General features: G+C 44.4%; 1 protein-coding gene across 6 annotated transcripts in view; it reads left to right on the plus strand.

Moving 5' to 3' along the window:
* NSD3 (nuclear receptor binding SET domain protein 3) overlaps positions 1 to 15,618 on the plus strand; it is a 103,102-nt gene that overhangs the window by 80,071 nt on the left and 7,413 nt on the right. For 3 of the 6 annotated variants that reach the window (XM_044279034.1, XM_044279036.1, XM_044279035.1), the window contains exons 14-20: positions 524 to 667; positions 6,491 to 6,650; positions 7,655 to 7,857; positions 7,952 to 8,064; positions 9,172 to 9,441; positions 9,941 to 10,057; positions 10,281 to 10,422. In XM_044279034.1, the coding sequence (XP_044134969.1) occupies positions 524 to 667; positions 6,491 to 6,650; positions 7,655 to 7,857; positions 7,952 to 8,064; positions 9,172 to 9,441; positions 9,941 to 10,057; positions 10,281 to 10,422 (1,149 nt within the window). The remainder of the gene's footprint in view (positions 1 to 523; positions 668 to 6,490; positions 6,651 to 7,654; positions 7,858 to 7,951; positions 8,065 to 9,171; positions 9,442 to 9,940; positions 10,058 to 10,280; positions 10,423 to 15,618) is intronic. The other 3 variants (XM_044279037.1, XM_044279038.1, XM_044279040.1) reach the window with 3 other exon arrangements.

Consider the following 15,618-nt stretch of genomic DNA (forward strand, 5'->3'; position numbering starts at 1 on the left):
TGGCTAACATGGCGCTGTGACCCCTGCATTCTCAGCATCCTGGGGCTCCCAGAGTTTGGACCCCCCACCAATCATGCGGTGATAGCGTATCCTAGCAATTGAAAACCTCCTTTAAACCCCTAGTCAGAAATGGTGGCTTGTTAAGAGCTGTCCAGGAGTACAAGCATTTTTTTCCCCCATCAGAAACAGCGCCATTTTTTATCCTCGGGCCCCGTCTGGTACCACAGTCAGGTGACCATGCCTGAGCTGCAGTACCATAGTCGTGGAAATAGGAAAATGGACCTTTTAATCTAGAGCCACGCGATAATGCTGATGTCATCATTTTCTTTTGTCATTCTTTTGAGTCATGTTTTCTTTCCATTTGCTCATTGTCTGTTTTTTTTTTTTGTTTGTTTGTTTTTTCATTTTGTTCATTTTGTTTCCCCCTCTCTCCTGAGCCTCCACCCCCCACCCCACCCTGTGTTGATCCTTGTGGAATCATGGGTGCTTTCATTGACCGCATCTCTCTGTTTGTTTTGTATAGGGCTGATAGTTCAGGATTATACCCTGGTCAGTTCTATGTCCTTTAAGTCCCACTATCTACTGAATGACTCAAAGCGTGCAGAGTTGATGAAAATACCTATGATTCCTTCTTCCTCGCCAGCTTTCCTAAAGAAATCTGAGAAAGGTAACTGTAAAATAGCTTTTCCCCCGTTGTTGAAACCCCTTATCTGCATTTCATCATCCTAAAGCCATTAAGCCTCTATCCCTGCCTGGCGCTCGGCTGTGCCCGCTCTGCCTTTCCGCTTTGCACGCCACTTGATGTTGTGATGAATGGTGTTAAGTTTTGGATGTGATTTATTTTTTATTTTTTTTATTACCTTTCTTTATGTGTGCGTTTTTGAACAGCTTTAAAGGGCTTAAAATAATTCTACCTGATCCATATCTATTGACCCGGACACGTGTGTAAATCTTACTGTAAGATTTGACATCATTACGCAAAGGATGGCTGTATTAAATGCCCTTTACACTGTCCGAAAATCCAAAAGATATTCGCTTATGAGCGTTCATAGGAACGCTCGTTAGCGATTATCTGGCAGTGTAAATGTGCCGTCGATTGGGGTAATTGAATCGTTTGTGCGTGCACAAAAGCTATCGTTTGCCGGCCCATCCTCAGCCCGGACAAAAAGGGCCCTTAGTGCGTTCTAACTTCGGAAATTTATGGCATAGCCACAAGATAAAAAGGGGTTGTTTCATCTCAATACATGGGGGGGGGAAGGGGGGTCCCAGAGGTGGGACCCGCACCTATCAGACATTGGGGGGGGGTTATATTGGCAATATTCCCCCAATGTATGAGATGACACAAACTCTTTCAAGTAGATGAGGGGCTCTATCCGGAGATTAGGGGTCCCATGAGCCCCTGGTCTGCAAACCAAGGCCACATACAGGATGGCTGTCTGCTCGGATCTTACACCTGTTACACATTACAGTTGGGCATCTGTCAGCCCAACCTTTGACACTGGCTGACCTGTTCCATGTGCACTTGGCAGCTGAAAGCATCTGTGTTGGTCCCATCTTCATATGTGCCCGCATTGCTGAGAAAAAAAAAGTTTTAATATATGCAAATGAGCCTCTAGGAGCAATGGCTCGGCTCTCTATGTAATGGTAACGCCCTTGTTGCTCCTAGAGGCTCATTTGCTTATATTAAAACTATTTTTCTCAGCAATGCAGACACATATGAAGATGGGACCAACACAGATGCCTTCAGCTGCCAAGTGCACATGTAACAGGTCAGCCAGTGTCATAGGGAAAATCTTTAGCATAAAATCTACCAGACAAAAAAAAAAACATTATGGAAATGTTAGATAAATAACAAATTTGTAAAAAAAATAATAATACTGGTAGGACATAATTAGGTGATTACTTTGGTGCATCTATGCATAGGCATGTACATAGATGAAAGGGATAGGGGTAACTATTAGATCGGTGGGGTCCTACCACTGGGACCCGCACCGATCACGAGAACGGGAGCCTCATGCCCCCTGCAGCCCCCCCTCAAATGAACGGAGTGGCAATTCACGCATGCACGAAAGATACAGTGCAGTGCTCGGCTATCTCCGAAATTCCCATAGAAAAGAATGGAGCATGCCTGACCGGCCTCTCTGTTCATTTCGTGGGGGCTGCAGAGGGTATGGGTCCCCCAGTCTTGTGATCGGTGGGGGCCCTGTTGGTAGGGGATAACTAAATGTAACCGGAATACCCCTTTAATGCTTCTTACGTGAATTTAAAATGTGTGCATGCATACATCAGTACATATATGCATAGGTATGTACATGGTTTCATACATGTATTCATGCTTACATGCATTAATATATACGTACATGCAGTATATGCGTTGATATGTATATGGATATCTATGTATATTCTTGGTTGGTTACATGCACGCATTAGTAAACTCACCCAATTAAAAACACTTAAAATGCTATAAAATAATAACTAGGCAATTCCCTTCTGCTGTCATCCCACTGCTTCCTGTGTCTTCTGCTCCAGCAATGACATGTGGACACGGACATGTGACCTCTGCAGCCAATCACTGGCCACTGTGATGACCTTAGCGGTGTTGACTGCAGTGATCACATGTCTGTGTTAACAGCTGATTGGTGGAGCCGGATGACCCAGAAAGCGGCAGGGAATTGGTAAGGTGAGTGTTGCAGATATGTAGGTGGCTGGACAACTCCTGTGGGTACATACCTGACCGTATATAGGTCCATACATGGATACAGTCATGTTCTTGTGGGCGTTGACAGAATAGATTAGTTAGAATATGATATAGAAACCTTTGGAGTGTGGGGTATCTGCATACAGTACAAGCATTGGCTTCTTACAGATGCCCCATGCCCCTCCATGTATAGTCATCCTGGCCCATTGCAGACACAATTATTTTCAGCCCTCCGCTTGCGCTCCCTGCACCCGGCTTGTGTTCGTGTTCGTTATATGGCTTGTCTCTCTATATTTCCTCTGAAATCTGGATCACAAGGCCCTGCTGGTGGAGAACCTGTAACATCCTAGAGCGCTGAGAGGAAATATAAGTTTGGCTGGGTTTTGATGTTGGCATAAAGTTACTATAGAATTTCTTTCTGTTTGGTGGGAGGTGGTGATGGGACCTCACGTGGTGGTGTGGCGACCCAACGCTGGTCATAAGATGACTGCCTGCTGCCGGGCAGAATGAAATCTTCCAATATGATGCCTGGTGGGACCATCTTGATACAGTACAGTTATTGTCAGACTTCTGCTGGTTGCCCTTGGAAACAGACAGCAGTGTAGCCCCCACCTCCGTCAGACGTGTGACATAATAGCTGTATAACTGGAGACCAGCGTCATTCGGAATTTACCTTTAGACACAAATAGACAGAAAGCTGAACAGCTAAACAGTATTCACAAAGAGCCTCAATTTTTATGTCTGTTATAACTGAGGAGTGTTATCCATTGCAGAGTGCTTCTTTAAGATCCTTACCGAGGAAAATTGAAACACTCCACTGTTCTCACCATGGCATCATATCGCCTTAAAGGAACACAAAACATAGAAAATGCACAAAAAAGTTGTAAAAATTCACTGCACTTCACCCTTAAAGGGCTTATCCCATGAGTAATGAAAATCGGACATGATATAGCACATGACAGTCTCTTTCTAAGGGCTCATGCTCACGACCGTGGGATGGCCGGCCTGTGCTGTGGACTGCAAATTGCAGTCCACAATGCACGGCACTGACCGCGGGTCTGCCTCATGCGGATCGCGGACCCATTCACTTGAATGGGGTCCACAATCCGCATCCGTCGGTCCGCACTGCAAAAAAGTAGTGCATGCACTACTTCTTTGCTGTGCGGAGGCACGGACAGAAGCCCCACGTAAGCACTCCGTAGTGCTTCTGTGGGGTTCCGTGCCTCCGTTCAGCACCGACCTTTTGGATTGCAGACCCATTCAAGTGAATGGGTTTGCATCCATGATGCAGTGCCATAACGGCCGGGCTTGTATTTTGCGGGCCGCAGTACGGGCCGCAGTACGGGCCCAGCGGGCACACGGTTGTGGGCATGAGCCCCAACAAAGCTAGAACCAGCCCTGTACCTCACATGGATCCAGAGATCTCCACATTCATTGCTCTGCTAGATTTATATCAAGCTGGCAGCTCAGGGGGTGTGCCCTTTCTGCTGCAGATCTCTCCCTATTACAGCTCAAGAGGCAGCTGAAGAAAGGAACTGATCACGTTGTACAGATGCATTTTATTGAAAAGCTTAGTGGCTATACAAAATTTTTAATTACGTTCAATTGCAAAAGTATTCAGATCCAGGTGCTGGTTTGAAAACTGCTAAATATTTTTCGCAGGACAACCCCTTCAATCTCCTCTCCTTTGTTCCTCACATATTACAATTAAAACGGAGAAATCTATAAAGAAGTCTTCTGCATCCCCAGAACTCAGCCATGTCCCTTCTCCTCCTCACTGTCCTGTGTGTGGTTGTAAGACAACTGGCTGCAGTAGTGGCCTCCCTCCTCTTCTCTGGCTGCAGCAGTGGCCTCCCTCCTCTTCTCTGGCTGCAGCAGTGGCCTCCCTCCTCTTCTCTGGCTGCAGCAGTGGCCTCCCTCCTCTTCTCTGGCTGCAGCAGTGGCCTCCCTCCTCTTCTCTGGCTGCAGCAGTGGCCTCCCTCCTCTTCTCTGGCTGCAGCAGTGGCCTCCCTCCTCTTCTCTGGCTGCAGCAGTGGCCTCCCTCCTCTTCTCTGGCTGCAGCAGTGGCCTCCCTCCTCTTCTCTGGACCTCACTCTGAAAGTGAACGGATTTCTGCAGGCCTGTTTACTGACCAGTAGGGCTGGCCGTTTTAGCTCCTGTTTTACACCATCCATTTCTAGGTTTTGTGTTTCTTTAACTTGTGTTTTCCCAGTTCTGAATTTGTTTCCTGTTTATGGCATGTGATTATGATTGTGTGTGTCCTTGTTTTTGCCTTTCGATTGGATTGTTTGACTATTTGTCAATGCAGCAGTCTCAATAAATACGCTGAAACTTGAAAGCTATAATCTAGCCACAAGATGGGGAATAATTAACTGATTGGTGTGAGTTGGACCGATGAGACCCCCACCGATCTCAAGAACTGGGATACCATGTTCCCCTCTGGATGGAGCAACACTCTGTGCATGCTCCCTGCCGCTCCATTCATTCTCTACGAGACTGTCGACAATAGCTAAGTGCTGTTCTCTGCTGTCTCCAGACCTCCCATAGAGAATGAACAGAGCTACATATATATATATATTCTGGATCCAGAAAGGTGAGTCCCAGTGATCAGACCCCCACTGATCAGTTTATTATGCCCTATCCTATTGAGATTGCATAACGTTCATACTTAGCACAACCCCTTTAAGGCATCGCCATATATCCATTGTACAAAACTGTCCAGACATGCCTTTTTTTGAGCTTGTAGCTGAATCCTCTTCCAATCCACCTTCTAACACCATTTTACAGTATAGATAAAATATGCATAAAAGCTCAAGTAGGTTATAGATTATGTTGATGTTTTATCTTCAGGAGAGGTCATCAGTAGGGATGAGCGAATCGACTTCGGATGAAACATCTGAAGTCGATTCGCATAAAACTTTGTTCTAATACTGTACGGAGCAGGAGCTCTGTACAGTATTAGAATGTATTGGCTCCAATGTGCGGAAGTTGTTGCTTACCGAATTTCATAAATTGTACTGTAAAAAAAAAACATTTCCCGAACTCAGGTTTGGTTCCAAGTGGTGCCAGTATCGGATCAGTGTGGATCCCTGCTGATTAGCTGTTGGAACACGCCTTAGCGCTTCGGCGTCTTCCTCTGCCGTTGACGTCTGCAGTTCTGTCCCATTCAAGTGAAAAGGACAGCGCTGCCATATCAAGCACAACCACTATACAATGTATGACGCTGTGCTTGCTATACTGGGAAGAGGTCGCAGCATGAGTACGAGCGCCAAGGCCTCAAACAGCTGACTAGTGGTGATGCTGGGAATTGCACCCCCACTGATCTGATATTGATGACCTATCCCATTTAATTCCCCGAAAACCCCTTTAATAAAGCTTAATATACCTGAATTCAGAGCACATTGAGTACAATGTAAATTCCAATAGCCGCTTATGAGCACAATATCAACTAACGGAGCTATTTGGTATCAGTACTAAAGTTGTGCAAATTACTTGCAGAGTTACTTGACTTAAGTGCAAATTTGTATCTAGCATTCAGGTGTAAAATGATGTTTGATGGTGAGCCAACCACATGCCTGTATAGGAGGAATAAGAACCTCTATCCACTACACCCTTGGAGAGTTTAGACGTTCTCTACAAGGCAGCCATGATTTTCAGATCTTCCCACATAGTGATAAATTTAATCATCTTCTATTGCTTTGCAACCCATTTGTTGGTTGAGTTATCCCGACACCAAGAGAGTTGCCATTGCCCTGAGTCAGAGGTCTTAATAAAGTTGTCTGTTTATCCGAGGAGGCGGCAAACTCCTGTGCTGTGATTCATGTCCAGCCGCCTTTCACCCCTCCTGCCTCAGCATAGAGATGCCACAAGGGTCCTGGAGCTGCAACGACTGCAGGACCGGAAAGAAGCTGCACTACAAGCAGATCGTATGGGTTAAGCTAGGGAACTACAGGTAAGTGCTCTCCATAGTACATGACTATTTGAAAGTACTGAGATTTAAAGGGGTTATCCCATGAATAATATAAAAAAAGAAAATCCGACATCATATAGTCCACGTCAATCTCTTTCCAACAAAGCCAGAACCAGCCCTGTACCTCACATGGATCCAGAGATCTCCACATTCATTGCTCCGTTTACTCTGCCAAATTTAATTTAAGCTGGGGTTTTCCCATCACAGACAGCATATCTCTAGGACCTCTGGGCACCTACACTGAGAATGCATCAGGGAAAGGTGGTGGAGGGCCCATGCGCAGCCGCCCTCCATTCATTTCTGTGGGGCCCTCGAAAATAGCCACTTGTATGGGGAGAGCACTTGGCGGTGGCCGGACCCTGGGAAACCCGGGGTCCTCCAGCCACCGCTCTCTTTGCTCCGTTTTTGGCGTAGGTGCGGGTCCCGGAGGTGGGACCCGCGCCTATCAGACAATGGGGGCATATCCTAGCGATATATCCCTAATGTCTGTGATGGGAATACCTCTTTAATGCTTCAGATCTCTCCCTATCACAACTCATGGGGCATGTCCTTTCTGCTGCAGCTCTCTCCCTGTAACTGTCACAGTATATACAGCTGGTGGCCTTTGAAAGATGGAACTGAGCATGTGCGTCCATCTCGACAAGCTGGACAGAGAAATTAGGAAAATAACAAACAGCAGGCGGCGCTGTACACATAGATTTTATTGAATACCGACTATAGGAAACTTTTAATTACATGCAATTACAAAATATATTCAGATCCAGGGGCTGGTTTGACAAATGTAGAATATTTTTCTTGGGACAACCTCTTTAATTTGTTGACAAGCTGCAAAGAAAATGTGCAGACCACTGAGCTCACGTGTAGTAAGCGCTGCTGGTTCGGTGTCTGCACAGAGCTTGCTTGGGCCTGTGCTATGACAGTGGCTACTAGAGTGATACCCATTGACCTTCATAGAATGTTAATTGCTTTACCGCCGATACTTCCAGATGGTGGCCTGCGGAGATCTGCAATCCAAGGTCTGTCCCATTTAATATCCAGGAACTGAAACATGACATCGGAGACTTTCCGGTTTTCTTCTTCGGCTCGCATGATTACTACTGGGTGCACCGGGGTCGTGTTTTTCCTTACGTAGAAGGGGATAAAAGTTTTGCTGAGGGCCAGACCAGTGTTAATAAAACTTTCAAGAAAGGTGAGCACGAGGCTGGTTTGTCATGTCCACAACACTTAAGTCCTCTCATCCTTGTAATTTGCACGTCCTTATTTCTCTCTTTTCTCTCTTTTAGCTCTTGAAGAAGCTGCTAAAAGATTCCAGGAGTTGAAGGCACAGCGAGAGAGTAAGGAAGCTCTGGAGATAGAGCGCAACTCCAGAAAACCTCCTGCTTACAAGCACATAAAGGTGCGAGTCCAGTGTGAGCATTATATTACATTAACCCCTCCAGCGCCCTGCAATGTTACCGTTTTTGCATTTTTATTTTTTACTCCCTGCCTTCCCGGAGCCATAACTTTTTTATTTTTCCTTTCACATATCCCTGTTGGCGGCTTGTTTTTCGCGAAAAAAGTTGTACGTTCTAATGGCACCATTTAATATTGGATATGATGTAGTGTATAGATAACATTTAAGAGTGTGTATGACTTTTTATTAAATTTTATGGGGAGGTGAAGTGACAAAAAAAATAGCGACTTGGCCATTTTGATATTTATTTATTTTTTTCAGTTATGCTGTTCGCTATGTAGGATAAATATTTTTATATTTTAATGGTACCGTCATTGTTGGGATGCGGCAATAACTTTTTTAATTTTTATTATGGGGAAAACTTTTTTGTTTTACTTTTTTTCACTCTAGATGACTATAATAAAACAACATTTCTTCAGAGACTAGGCCTTTCAGATACAAATAATGGCTCCCCCGATCCCCGCACAGGGGAGCAGTCCAAGCCACGGTTTCCGCGCTCAGATGCTATGGTCACATTTGACCGTGGAATCTGAGGGGTTAAATGTATGCAATCGGCATTATTGCTGATCGCAGACATTAGCCCAAGGTTGTCTGCTGTATGAAATGGCAGAAACCCGGAGGCTATGGGGCCCGCTGCTCCATTAGAGATCGGACTTCCGGTTTTAAGTCTCGGAAAACCCCTTTAACATGTGTGTAAAACAATGTATCAGCCTTAGGCCCCTTGCAGAGGAGCGTTCCTCCTGCAGGGAGTCCGCATCGCAGCTCCCGGCCTGACCTCCCAGCACCGACGGGACTCACATAGCATTATATTGATTTATGATGCTATGTAACCCTGCATAACATTGGCATAATGCTGCCAGCGTTATCCAATACATTCCAGAACTGTAAGGGTTACATAGCATCATAAATCAATATAATGCTATGTGACCCCCGGCAGCGCTGGGAGGTCAGGCCGGGTGCTGCGATGCGGACTCGCTGCGTGAAAAACATTGGTCTGCAAGGGGCCTTACTGTCTTTTATATTGTGTCTCTTAATATTCCTTTTTAACAGGCCAATAAACCTGTGGGCAAAGTTCAGATCCAGGTGGCGGATGTCTCTGAAATACCTCGTTGTAATTGTCGTCCCACTGATGAAGCCCCTTGTGGCCTGGACTCCCAGTGCCTGAACCGCATGTTGCTGTACGAGTGTCACCCTCAGGTGTGCCCTGCTGGTGAATACTGTCAAAATCAGAGCTTTACCAAACGGCTCTACCCAGAGACTGAGATCTTCCGTACAGACAGAAGAGGCTGGGGTCTAAGGTGCAAAAGAGATATCCGCAAGGTATAGTTAAAAGACATGAAGCAATAATACCTATTGGTATTGTACACCATGGTTTTCACACAAATGACCTGTCTGAAAACAGGGGTCCCCAGCTCCTCCATTGCTCCTCACCACATGGTTTAAAGAGCTTGAGTGGAGTTGGGCTCACACATGCATGCACCCTGTCGCGCCATTCATTGTCTATGGGGCTGACTGAATCAGCACAGGACTGCACTCCACTGTTTCTGTCAGCCCCATAGACATTGAATGAAGCTGATATGTTTGGTGTTGCTTCATTCAAACCCCTCCTCACCACGTTCTTGATTGGTGGGGTTTTCAGCAGTGGGGCCCCGATGATCAGATATTTAGGCAATAAATGTTCATTGTGAGGAAAACCCCTTTAATCAATGCATATTGAAACTGTATACTATGAAAAGTGTACAATTTCCCAGAAGTGAAGAGAAAGTGGTCAGAGACTGCTATCACCTATGGAGGTCATTCATCTCTTACTTTTTTATAGGGCGAATTTGTCAACGAGTACGTTGGGGAGCTGATCGATGAAGAGGAGTGCAGACTACGACTGAAACGATCCCATGAGAACGGTGTCACCAACTTCTACTTGTTGACGGTCACAAAGGTGAAAACATCTTTACCTTTGCAGAAAAATATCCAGATGAAAAAAAAAATTTGCTGCCCAAGTTGGAGAGAGCCCTTTAGGATTTGGAGCCACTAAATTGGAACTAATTTCAGGAACGCGTGTATAATACGTATCTCACTGAGCACCTGTATCTGCCTTTATGGGCACTAGCTTTGTACGAATCTTCCCTAATGACATATTTAATGTGATTGCTTCGTTTCAGGATCGCATCATAGATGCCGGCCCTAAAGGGAACTACTCGCGATTCATGAACCATAGCTGTAACCCAAACTGTGAAACACAGAAGTGGACGGTAAATGGGGATTTCAGAGTTGGGCTGTTTGCCCTCTGTGACATACCTCAAGGTACAACCCTCCTTTCTTACTAAGCCTGTTTCTTCTGTATCTTTATGTTGGATTGATTGCCACTCGATTTATTTCAATGTGAAGCAGGGAACGAGGAGACTTGAATTATTGCAGCCCTTTACCTCCTTCCTGCTGATGTCAACCGCAGGAGCAGATAAAGAAATTGACATATATCTGAAATAACTTGAATATCTTACCCAAACTGGCTGTTACAAGTGGCCTGTAGAGGGAATTTGCAACTTAATAAAGCAATGCGATTACAGCAGCCTCTGCACTGCTTTAAGGCATTTTAAAGGATGGGGGGGGGGGGAATGAGTATGTAATGAGCTAGCAGGCTTATAGAAACCGTGACTAGTGAACGGGATTTAGCTCTTGATCTAGAACAGCAAGGTTTTGTACATGAGGATCTTCTATTTTCACAGGTATTTGCTTTTAATACTTTCCCTTTCAAAGACATATTTTAGACGGCAGGGATGCTCTTCAGTAGCCAAGAATGTATCTGATAAATCCTTCCTACTAATGGTCCAATCTTTTTTTAATCAGATTCTTTTTATTAAAGATTTTTCATATTAACAACAAAGACAGAACACTGTCGTCCCCCCTCCCCAACCCCTGGGACAAGAGCAGTCGAACAACAGCACATTATAGGATGCAGCAAGTCATTACCACAATTGAGCACATCACAGTACAGAAACACAGTGTTACTCAGCGGTACCCAGAATTTTACGTTCTAAACAAGTATGTGTAATCGCAAAATCATACCCAAGATCCACCTGCTCCTGGAGATCCCCATAAGTAGATTATCCCCTTTAATTTTTCGAGTCCCCTCTGCCCCCCCAACCATACTTAATCACGCACCCCTCAGTCACTCCCCCCATCGCTCACACCCCCTCCATTCCTTCACAGTTGTATATTATAGTGTTGAATCCAATTCGACCATATCTTCTCAAACTTCTTTAAACAATTCCTTTTTTGATATACATATTTCTCCAATCTGATCAGCGCATGTATTTTTCGCTCCAGTTCTTCCACTGAAGGCGGTTGTCTACTCAACCAGTAAAATGCTATTACTTTCCTCGCCTGATACAATATCCTAATAATAGCTAATCTTTTCTCTTGCCCATATTTCTCAGCATTCACACACCCTAACAAACATACCGACACTTTCATACTGATTTCCACATCAAAAACGGTTTTCACCAATTTGCCGACCCCCACCCAATACCTCCTCAGCCTGGGGCAGTTCCACATCAAGTGAACGAGATCTGCGTTCGCTACATCACACCTTGGGCAGCAATCATCACTCCTGTACCCCATCTTTTTCAGCAGGACCGGAGTCCTGTATACTCTGTGCAGTAACAAGAGCTGAGATACCCTTTGAGCCTCACTAACTGCAACTTGGGTAAAATCCTCTAGGACCGCATCCCACTGTTCCCCTGTTAAATCCGGGGCATCCCTTTTCCACTTGTCATACAACCGGAATTCCTGCTTCTTAAACTGCGCTTCCATAAGACACAAGTAATTTAATGATATCACTCCTTTCGTACCTCCATTTGATTTTACCAGGTCTACTACTGCGTTTTTCTGTGCTTGGCCAACCGCTGCTACTTTGTCTTGAGCGCTTAACGCGTGCCTAAGTTGCAGGTATACATAGAATTGGGACTTCTGCAGCCCAAAATCCTGTTGTAGACTAGAGAATTCTTTAAGAACATTATTATCAAACAATTGACCCATATATTTCAGTCCCACAGTACTCCACACCTTCACTCCACTAACCTTGTTCACCTCAGTATACATAAAATTCGGCCAAATAGGGGTGATATCTGAGTAGCCCTGAATACCAATGATTTCTCTGACCTTCCACCAAACCCTATGAATGGAATGAAGCGTCTTAAATGCGTTACCCTTCGCACTAATGGTCCAATCTTAGTTTAGTTTAAAGCCAAGCTGGGATCTAGACTGAAGTGGGAACTGTATAGAATAGCAACTTTTGCTTCTACCTGTGTTATGAATAGAGATGGGTCAGCAGATGTATAGCTGGCAGCATACAGGGAACAGAGGAGAATCTATGATCTATGTATGGCTTCAGATGACCCTTGCCTATCAATTAGAGAGCATAGTTCCTCAGCTAATTACCCCTCTGCTTTTTGACAGGCTGTTTATTCACTCTATGATGCTTACATATGGCTGAATTGCATCATGAAATAAGCTGTAACAACCACACACACATCAATAAATGTATTTTTCATCCTATAAGACACACTGGTCCATAAGACGCACCTAGGTTTTAGAGGAGGACAATGTTAATCAGAGCTAAGCTGACAACCAGCCCCAATGAGACCCCCAATGTTAATAAGACCCCAAAAAGACTTCAGTTCAGACCCCAATGTGAATGACCTGCAATCAGACCTCAGATAAGCGCCGCATGCCTCTGATCAGCCCCCATATGCCTCTCATCAGCCCCCAGCAGCGTTATATCAGCCCCATTGCCTCTTACCATCCCCCAGCAGCGTCATATCAGCCCCCATTGCCTCTCACAGCCCCCAGCAGTGTTATATCAGCTCCCATTGCCTCTCACCAGCCCTCAGCCACGTTATATCAGCCCCCATCAGCCTCATATGGAATAAAATAAAACACTTACCTTTCCTGATCTGGACGCCGCCTCTCCTCTCCTTCAGCGCAATCTTCTTCATCTTTCCACCGGCTGTGATGTAAACCGGCGTGCACAGTGTAAGGTCACAGAGCGCCCTCACGCTGTTCGCAGCCACTGCCTTCGCCTTTTCCCGGTCCTCTGGTACTAATGAGCGCTTCCGTAATGAAATCGCTCATTAGTATTCTCCCCATAAGACGCAGGGGCATTTTTCCCCAACTTATGCTTTTTATGGGGCGAAAAATATGGTATACACTTTACATCGCCCCTATCCGGTCTGTATTGAGCCTTAGCATAAAATCTGCTGACCGCTTCTCCACCCATACCCATGCTAACTAGAGAAGAATTTCTAATATAGTTCTGACCAATGGAATACATTTATGTCAATCAAAAATTACATTTTTACCCACTTGTTGCCATAAACAATCATTTCTCACTCGTGTCATTGTGGGACACAGGACTGTGGGTATAGCTGCTGCCACTAGGATGCAGACTCTAAGACAAAGAGGTATTAACTCGCTGTGCCAGCTATACCCCTCCTACCAGGAGAGCACTAACCAGTTTCAGCTTAGAGTTCCTAGGAGGCAGACCTCCAGGCTATGCATGGCCTTTTCTGCTCTTGGTGTCAATCTCCCTCACTGTTCTCTCCCCCAAGAAGACAAAGTGGGACAGGGCAGTCTAGCTGCCCTGTCACCCACCATCCATGGGGTCACCCTATTCACAACTGCCCCCCACCACCCCAGCCTGCTACCACCTTATGTGCCAGCATCCTCAAAATGTTCACTTACAGGACTACCCTTCTTGAGTTCATGTTTGTTTGGCACCAGATTGGCTGAGATTCTATTTGAGGTTACTGGCGGAATCAGTACTCGTATACCTCAGAACAGGACTAGGTGCCCTTCTCCTCCCAAGAGTTTGGGCCCCTGTTTTCAGTCCTTTTGTCGCCTCTCCAGCTCTCATTCATTCATTCAGAGAACACCTGCACACGAGCAGAAAAAAAAACCTGGATGCTGTGCGAGCTTTCCGGGTTTGTCCTTAATTTCAAGGTGCTGCAGGCCACTGTGCTCTAGACATCCAATGGCATGGCATGGCTCCAGTGGTCTCTTGTTTTCTCCCTCCCCCATGGACTTCTTTTTTATAAAATCCAACGTTCCTGTGTCTCCCAATGACACGAGCAAGAAAAGGAGATATTTTTTCTTTGTGTACTCAACTGTAAAATAGCTTTCACTCCAAGTTCATCCTGAGAGACAGCACCCACCCACTTTTCTTGCATTATTTGTTCTCTGTTGGGTGTTTTTACCTTTGCCGTTTGGCATTTAATACAATGATTGCATAAACTCGTGGTAGGTATGAACTCCTCACATCTTAGTTTTCTGCAGAGTACATTTTGTTTGCAACTTAAATAGAGCCTTTTAACAAAGTTTATATTTTTGGGCTATTTTGGCTTATAATCACTGTTTCATGAAAAACTGCATGAAGGCGCTGTGTGTTTAAAGGCTATGTACACCTTTGGGGGCAATTTTTCTATTTTTTATTATTGCATTGTACTTATTTTGAGCTAAAAATAATTTTTCAAATAGGTCTTTATTAAAAAGATGGCATCCTTTTTCTGTACAGGGCTGACAAGCTCTAGTAGCACCATTTGGATTTTCTATATTTTCCGTCATCTGGGGAGCACAGAGACTCCTTATCTCTGCTCTCTCACATCATAAACAGTCATTATAGCTCAGTTCTTACGTTATTGATAAGAATGTGGCTTAAATAAGTGTTTGACCTCTTGGTGGTTTAAAGATAAGGTTTATTAGTGTCAGGGTTAATAAAGCAAAATGCTTTACTAAGAAAATTAAGGATCAATGAAAATTTGGTCTACGAGGTGGACATTTAAAACACCTCAAAAATATGAAGAGATGAAGGGTAGGTAATCTTGTTGTGCAATAACAGTGAAAAAACACTGTACCAGCCTTTATGCAAAATATAAATTATTTACATAAATTTAGAATATAAAACAAAAAAAATTGTCATCAATAATATATCCTAACGTGCAATACCTAGATTTATCCACAAGATGGCATCCATAAAATGTAGTGTATGGGCATGTAGTACCCCATAATACGGGCAGATATATACAATTACAATCACATATATTTCAACAATTCGAGGAGGATATTGTACACAAATACTTTCTCTGCTCAATCTATAAACCGATCTCAGATATCCATTAGTATAGTATCGGCAATTATCGGGCTTCATATTGACTCCCGAAATATGGATTTCAGGCAGAGCTTTCCCTCTGATATCAATTTAGATATCGTATTCCGTAATATGCACTTTTACTGAATAGCACTAATATTGACATGGGCACCTTTAACATTATACATCCACAATCAAGCAGGGATTACTAAATATCAAGCCAGTTAATTTCTATTAATCATATAGGTAATGAGAATTATACTTTACTAGATATCTGGGTTTTAATAGGCCTCATGAATGCAAGCAAGATGGCGGTGTGTTGTTTCCTTGATGAGTCCGTGCATCTGTTCATGTAT

Source organism: Bufo gargarizans, chromosome 2 (genome assembly GCF_014858855.1).
Source record: "Bufo gargarizans isolate SCDJY-AF-19 chromosome 2, ASM1485885v1, whole genome shotgun sequence".
Taxonomy (NCBI): Eukaryota; Metazoa; Chordata; class Amphibia; order Anura; family Bufonidae; genus Bufo; species Bufo gargarizans.